This window comes from Syngnathus typhle, linkage group LG11, assembly GCF_033458585.1.
Source record: "Syngnathus typhle isolate RoL2023-S1 ecotype Sweden linkage group LG11, RoL_Styp_1.0, whole genome shotgun sequence".
In the NCBI taxonomy this organism is placed as follows: domain Eukaryota; kingdom Metazoa; phylum Chordata; class Actinopteri; order Syngnathiformes; family Syngnathidae; genus Syngnathus; species Syngnathus typhle.
The window spans coordinates 2,828,628-2,835,691 of record NC_083748.1 but is presented as its reverse complement, the minus strand read 5'-3'; the positions used below and the strand labels follow the sequence as shown (position 1 = coordinate 2,835,691).

Here is a 7,064-nt window from a genome sequence, read left to right as displayed (position 1 = left end):
GTCGTTGGTTGTTTTGTCTTGAATTCGTGCCGCGAAGTTCCTTCGGTTACCGTCACAGAAATAAAATCTCATGTAGCTGCTTAGTGTTTTAGGACCATTTTTTTTTACTTTATATTGTTCAGAATTCGGAGCAAATGAAGCTATATCATACTTAAAGCTTTCTTGAGTTTACACGAAATGTCCGAGAGCGAAGACGAAACGCGTCAGGTAGGTAAACAAACACTCACGGTAGATAATGTAAACAACTTCATGTACAATATGTAAACATGTCGTGAATAACGTTCCATTCCAGCGACTAAAGGCCGCCGTACATTATACGGTCGGTCGGATGTGTCACAAAATCGGTGAGGACCACCGCAGAGAATTTAGCCGACAAGTCGTAGCGGCGATAACCGAGACAGCCTTCAGACAATGTGGTGGGTGCCGACTGTTTATCGACACTACGTTCGTCCACTTTCCAACTGGTGGTGCTAGAAAGTTATTGTAAGCGGTTTAGTTTATAGATGCAGTGCCTGGACTAGATCTCAATAGCTTGTTTGGTGTATTAAAGCTTAAATATGCAAGCTGACATTCACTCATGTGTTTTTGTTGGTTCTCTTCCAGATATATTTGCTAAAGACTTGGAAGCGTTTGCAAAGTAAGTTAATTGGCGAGCCTGGGTTTTGTAGGTTAACCTCAATACCCCTGACCTCTGATTCCAGACATGCTAAAAGATGCACTGTGTCAGCAGAGGATGTCAAACTTTTGGCCCGTCGCAGCACAGCATTGGTGCGTTTTCCCTGTCACATAGTTTGAATACACCACAACTCAAAGAATTAACACTGTCCTAAACACAAGTTCTTGTTTGATTCCTCTTTATTCCAGTCGATACACATACAGAGGAAAAGCGAAGAAGTGGAAAAAGAGCAGAAGGCTTTGAAAATGAAGAAGAAGAGCAAAGACTCTTAATAGCATAGAATAAGACACAGGAAAATCCTAACGCCTCCCCACTCTTGTCCCAAACATTCTAATAAACATGTCAACAAGATGGCAAAAATTTATTTGTCATGTTTTATTTCCTCTAACACAGGGGTCTCAAAATCCAGTCCTCGGGGGCCGCATTCCTACATGTTTTCAAAGTTTCCCTCATTAAACACACCTGATTCAATTATCAGGCTCCTGCAGAACGTGAGGATGAACTGATCATTTGAATCAGGTGTGTTTAACGAGGGAAACTTGGAAAACATGTAGGAATGCGCCCCCCGAGGACTGGAGTTTGAGACCCCTGCTCTAACACATGGATTTACACGGCATGTTGCAAGTGACTTAATTCCGATTTGTGTTTTGCCGTTGGCTGGCGCTTTAGGATACGTGGGATGGCAGTGCACTTTAATTACGCCTACAAAAATGGGAATTAGAAGAGCACACACAATATGGCGTAAATATGCTACATTAAACAAGCAGTATTAGACAGTAGAGTAATGTGGTGGTTTCCCACAGTGAATTCAATAGGCTGGGTTGCCCCAACTCACCCTGTTCTCCTCAATAGGATCGCTGGTGGGAGACATTGTCAAACAGAGGAGGGAGGTTGCAAAGAAATTAGATTAGGCCCATGTGATCCGTCAGTATAGACAAAACTATATTGTATGTTTGTCACCTGAAATACACAACAAATGTAATCAGAATTGGCCACTTGGACCTGCAGTGTAAATCCATTTATCTTTGTTGATGCGTTGGCACCAGCTCTGTAAAATAGTCGAGTAGGCATACTATACTCATTGTTGACTTTGTAAGCTTTCTACAAAAGCGTAACACCAGTGACCATTCCACAGACTTGACAGTTAGTCATCCAATCACCATAAGAGTTTGGAAAGAAAATACCCTTTTATCCAGGCACTCACAGCAGTACATGAAAATCTCCCATTCAAGCAGAAGGGGGAAAATAGAGCAGTTTCTCTTTTTGACAAGCTAAGAAAGTGAGCAAAAAGACAGGTACTACCACATGTCTGAGAAGGCCATACACTCAAAGTGTTGGAATTTCCGTCTTCGTCCTTCAGTCGGGGTTCAAATGGAGACCTCGACCAGCGGAGCCCAAGGTCCCTAGATGTGTGAATTGAATTAGTTTTTTTAATCCCACGCAAGTAGCATCAACTTAATCTATTAATTTTATTAGACACCTCCCTTCATTTGACAACTTTTGCCACACAAACATTAATAGGCGATATAAAAAAGGGAGACTCCACGTTCTCACATCACACTGACATCCCCACCAGGGGTTTCATCAGTCTGCGTCATCCACATCAAATACACACCTACATATCCGTCTAGGAACAAGGAACAGCACACACCATACAGCATTCAACTCTGATTATAGAAGCATTACAAAGAGCACTACACTCCACTACATTTTCATGTTGACACAATTGGTAGAAGTGGAAAATCTTGCAAAGGTTAAAAAGTGGGGAAACAAATCTTTTGACATACTAATCAAATAGATGTCCACATTGAAGGGGTGAGGTGCTTGTCGCATCTGCTGGTTCCACTCACACATTCATAGAAAATCAGTCACATTTTAGGGGGGAGGCTCGTTCACCGCACAGGCAGTCCTCAGTCCGCTCACTCACCAACCGCTCCACTCTTCGCCACAAGCCATCCGCACTCAGATTCCCCCCCGCATCCAAAAAAATGTCACTTGCGCAGTTCTCGCTCCAATCAATAAAAAAAGTGAAAACACACCCACCGTCTCGTGAGAACATGCGGAGTGAAGCCGTTGTTTGATGGCATAGCATTTACACAGGCAGGAAGAGGGAGAGTGATAGCGCTTATCGCCGCTGCGACAATGCTGCCATATCGGAGCTTCCTTGCAGGGAAACGGAAGAGAGGTCAACTGCAGAAGAGATTTCAATGAAGGCTTTTGTCCACTTAAAAAAAAAAAAAAGGTAAACTTTCAACCAGATTCTTCCCAATGCAAGATTGCCTGAAATTAGAACATAGCCGGATGATGGCAAACGTTTTTTTTTCCTCCTTTCTCCATCTTAAATGATCTAAGTACACAATACATCCATTAGAGAATCCAGTTGAAATTGATGTAAAAGAGACAGGCAGAGGGAAAAAAATACTTTAGTTGCTAGTCAATAAATTAGGGGTGTCCAAACTTTTCTTCCAAGGGTTGATAAGCAGACAAATTGAAGGGTATAAGAACCACTGACATGCATCACTTTTACACATCAATACTAAGCAGTATGTACAAATATTTAAGCAACTAAAAAAACAAACTGGGTGATAAAACTCTGATTTGTTTCTCCCTCCTGCCTTTCCAGACAGTGAAGGAAGTAGTGTGCCTGACTTCATAAGACCAAGTCGGGTTGTTATGATGAGTCTAGTGTGTTGGTGGAGTGCCCAGTGCATGTCACTTCTGTCAACCCTCACCGCTGGCTAGCAGTATGCGAACGGGAGAGCCGAGTGCGTAAGTCTCTCCCTGCCAGTACAAAGCCTCTCTAACAGCAAGCCCTATGTAGTTCCTCCACGCGGCGACATATGGTAACTGGGTACAACACGGACCCAGGCTAAACTACAAGGGACTCTCGGAGGAGGTTTGGCCCCTAGACGTGCGGCACGCAGGCCCACCGGTGTGCGGACACGCCCTGGTGCCCACGAACCAGCCCCCAACTATGGGTTAAATAGTACCACTGCCCAGTGGGCTCCTCGGGAGAGGAATGGGCTAAGGGAGTCAACCCCTACAGAAAATCTATTTCCCCTTGGGTTGGTGTCAGGAAGGGCATCCGGCTGTAAAAAAGTTTTGCTCCAAAAATTTTCTTGGTATAGGACTCTCAACCACGAGATGGCCATGGACTGTCCCCGGTGGAAGAAAGCCATACTGAGAATCGAGTCCAACCCAGCGGCGCCTGGAACACGGACTTTAAACCGATGATGATGATGATGAAGGAAGTAGTGAAATTCAAGCAAACAACCCATGCATGTAATGTCACTTATTTTAGTATATGCCATGGGCTGGAAGAGAAACAACGATGATGGGCTGCCAATGGCCCCTGGACAGCAGTGTGGACACCCCTGCTCTAGTTAGAATCATTAGCTGCTTTTTCTTTCAATGTACAAAACATCTTCCACCCAAAAAAAATAAAGTGTTGTTCGGATAGATAGGCAGACACCCAAAGAAAATGTGTTAAAAGACTTCACTCTTTCTCACAATACTTACCGCACACGCACACTTTGCTTTTTTTACATACCCCACCCAGACGATTTTGACTCCATGCTGGAGCCAAACCCTGAGCTAAACCCACTACCGCCACTGGTGGAGTTTGCGCCTGTGCCCCAGCTGAGGCTGGCCGAGCCGGCGCCGTAGTTGCTGTTGCCCGCGGTGAATGACTGACTCTGGTCTCGAGTGGAGCCGGCACCGCTGGTGCCGCTGGCCGACGAAGACGACGACTGCTGCTGGCTGGCCAGCATTCCCATCATCCCCCAACTGCTCTGCAGGGCCGCCTGCGCCGCCGCCATCATTGCCGGGTTTAGGTTGAAGGAACCAAAGTTGGCCATGTTACTGTTGCTGCTGCTGCCCATGCCGCTACGACTGGCCCCGAACGCTTGGGCGCCGAAGCCATTTCCGAAACGTGCCGTGCGGTCAAACTGCCTGTTGCCGTGTTTGGGCTCGGCGTTTGAGATGTGGACACTCACGCCTTTGATGATCAAGTCTTCACCGCACAGAGACTGAGCCACCTAGAAGGGTGTGGGGCGAGAAAATAACAACACAGGCGTCAGGTCAAGTTGAAGCAGTTTGCAAAGATATTTAGGATATTGCTATAACTGGCCATTATCTAGAAACATGGCAACGGTGCTATGAAGGTGATATTTAAAAATGACAAAAATCTCACAGCAGACTCCCAAACAAAGTTTTGAGCAAAAGAGAATAGTGGAACACTCGCTCAAATAATACCTGATCATCTGCAAACGTGACAAAGGCAAAAGCACGAAACGGCTTGGGAATGAAGACGTCCGTGACTTCACCGTACTGCATGAAGAACTGCCTCAGTTCATCTGTGGTCATGTCCTCTGTGCAGCGTCCCACAAATACTTTGCGGCTCCTCATCGGCTCGTCCGGCCCCTGCTGTGAAGACAAGATTAGTACCGGGTTAGAAAATCTGGTGCTCAATAACATTAAATGTGTTGCGATGGAGTGTTCCGCTTGGGAGGACATTACCATATTCACCTTGGAGTTAGGGAACTTGCAGTCGCACCATCTGCCGTCAATCATGTGGCGCTGGGAGATGACTTTTTCCTGGGATTCGTACTCTGTAAAGCGCACAAAGCCAAACCCTTTGGAGTTTCCTGACCTGCCATCTCGTTTAACCTGAGCAGAAAAGAAATTACGCACTCTGGAGGCTGCTTGTCAACCTAGGCAAATATGCAAAAAGGGCATTTTACCCAGGTCATGCAGCCATACCTGAACCATAATAACTTCTCCGAAGGTGCTGAAGTAGTCTTTCAGGTCTTGCTCGGTAGTCTTCCACGGAAGACCCAGCACAATCAAGTCCGACGTCTTCATATCGCCACGCTTCATTTTCACAGCTGAAGAGGCATCAATTTCTTCCATTTTCCTTTTGTTGTCTGTGTAAAAGACACAATGGTTCTGCCTTCACTCAATCTCATGAATTTCTTTGTCTTGACTTCTGTTTTACTAAAGTCCACTAGCTTAATGCTAATATACAATCCAAACATTACAGACAGGCTAACAACACAATACAGGTACGGTGATCTCTTGCCACTTCGCGCTTCAACTTTAGCGAATGCGCAACTTTGCGGGTCCCCCAATGAAGCCGACAGTGACATGAGTAAAGTGAATATCAACAATGTGCCACTGACAGTCATTGCGAGGGAAAACTAGAACAACAAAACCAGACGTGAGACTCCGTTTACCTTTCGGATAGTTGACCACATAGACCATGTTCCCCCATCCGGTCTCCGGGGCGTGCAGGACGCCCTCGACAATCCTCACTCCGCGCATGCACTGGGATACGGGGCTCCTGAACCGGAGGCCGCACGCCCCAGGAAACTGGGCCGACACCGTAGACAGCAAAACGGTGCCGTCGTCCTCGGACGGGATCTCCATGGGCTCCTCATTCTCCTCCTCGGCAACTCGGACGTACACCTCAGCCATTTGTCCGGATATACGAGGGCTTATGAGGCTAACGGCTCTGAACGAGTCTAGCAAACTTACAAAAAATTGAAATAACTAAAATTAATCACCACGTATAATCGCTTTATAATTACAGGTATTATTGAGCTTAAAGTAATTCAACATTACAAACATTCGAGTTGCGCATGCGTATCGTTTCTTTGTTCGTTGCAACGGTGTTGAATGTCAACAACGCACAAAAAGTACCTCTCAACAGCAGTAACGTCCACGAAAAGTCAACAAAAGCAAAATGTATAAATATCCGCGTGTTTACACTCCTCGGCTGCAACTGCGTTTCATGTAAAGTATTGTCTCACCCAGAAATACGGCATAAAGTGTTTTTGTTGTTCTTCCACGAGGAACAACAATCAGACCGCCATGTACGTTCGTTGAGACAATTTTACCTAAGAGAAGTAGGAAGTGTGTCATCAGAAAACGGACCGATTTATTTTACGGAGGTGAATTGATTATTTCGGCCTTAAATGCCGTCGTATTGCACCACTTAAAAGCGGCCCTTTTGAACTGAAACGTTATATTAAATATTAACAGATTTGGTGCCGCGAACAGATTTGATAATTTTACTTACTTTAGTTTGTTCTAGTGTTTTGTGCTACTGAACCATTCCCCGGATAGATTCCCAACATGGTACATTCCACACAGCTAGCCTCTCCTCCAAAGATGGCCGACAATTCGCATTAGTGATGTGTATTCTAGTTCTTTTAAGTGAACTGAATCATTAGAATCAGTTCACTCAAAAGATTCGTTCAAAAGAATCGTTCACCGAATCATTCGCTAGCTATCGAAGAACAATGAAAGGTGGCTTGTCAGCGAGCCCACCCCAACTGCCAATTGGCTGTCGATCAAACGTTAATCAAGTATATTATGTCTATGAAAG

General features: G+C 45.3%; 2 protein-coding genes across 15 annotated transcripts; one reads left to right on the top strand and one right to left on the bottom strand.

Annotated features, from left to right (window-relative positions):
• The first annotated feature begins 24 nt into the window (after nucleotides 1–24).
• On the top strand, nucleotides 25–2,894 carry cenps (centromere protein S). The gene is made up of 5 exons (XM_061290285.1): nucleotides 25–207; nucleotides 293–416; nucleotides 604–637; nucleotides 702–768; nucleotides 865–2,894. The coding sequence occupies exons 1-5, from the start codon at nucleotides 178–180 to the stop codon at nucleotides 946–948; spliced, it is 339 nt and encodes a 112-aa protein (XP_061146269.1). The 5' UTR covers nucleotides 25–177; the 3' UTR covers nucleotides 949–2,894.
• On the bottom strand, nucleotides 838–6,634 carry tardbpb (TAR DNA binding protein b). Of its 14 annotated transcripts, none has more exons than XR_009716115.1 (7): nucleotides 6,487–6,634; nucleotides 5,911–6,206; nucleotides 5,438–5,601; nucleotides 4,931–5,344; nucleotides 1,979–4,713; nucleotides 1,512–1,636; nucleotides 838–1,378 (listed from the first exon to the last, which is right to left on the bottom strand). XR_009716115.1 is itself a non-coding variant. In XM_061290262.1 (6 exons), the coding sequence occupies exons 2-6, from the start codon at nucleotides 6,149–6,151 to the stop codon at nucleotides 4,219–4,221; spliced, it is 1,221 nt and encodes a 406-aa protein (XP_061146246.1). In that variant the 5' UTR covers nucleotides 6,152–6,206; nucleotides 6,487–6,634; the 3' UTR covers nucleotides 838–4,218. The 14 variants fall into 14 exon arrangements, 6 of the variants coding, with proteins under 6 accessions (XP_061146246.1, XP_061146247.1, XP_061146248.1 ...); XR_009716116.1 differs by having other exon boundaries at nucleotides 1,982–4,713; XR_009716112.1 differs by having other exon boundaries at nucleotides 838–1,636; nucleotides 1,979–2,079; nucleotides 2,720–4,713.
• Between the last annotated feature and the right edge of the window lie 430 nt (nucleotides 6,635–7,064).

Coding starts and splice junctions, on each gene's coding strand:
- tardbpb (XM_061290259.1), bottom strand. CDS start 6,151: ATGGCTGAGGTGTACGTCCGAGTTGCCGAGGAGGAGAATGAGGAGCCC. Junction 5,602..5,910: donor TGTGGTCAACTATCCGAAAG/GTAAACGGAGTC, acceptor TCTTTTACACAG/ACAACAAAAGGAAAATGGAA. Junction 4,714..4,930: donor TCACGTTTGCAGATGATCAG/GTATTATTTGAG, acceptor ACACCCTTCTAG/GTGGCTCAGTCTCTGTGCGG.
- cenps (XM_061290285.1), top strand. CDS start 178: ATGTCCGAGAGCGAAGACGAAACGCGTCAG. Junction 208..292: donor GCGAAGACGAAACGCGTCAG/GTAGGTAAACAA, acceptor GTTCCATTCCAG/CGACTAAAGGCCGCCGTACA. Junction 417..603: donor GACAGCCTTCAGACAATGTG/GTGGGTGCCGAC, acceptor GTTCTCTTCCAG/ATATATTTGCTAAAGACTTG.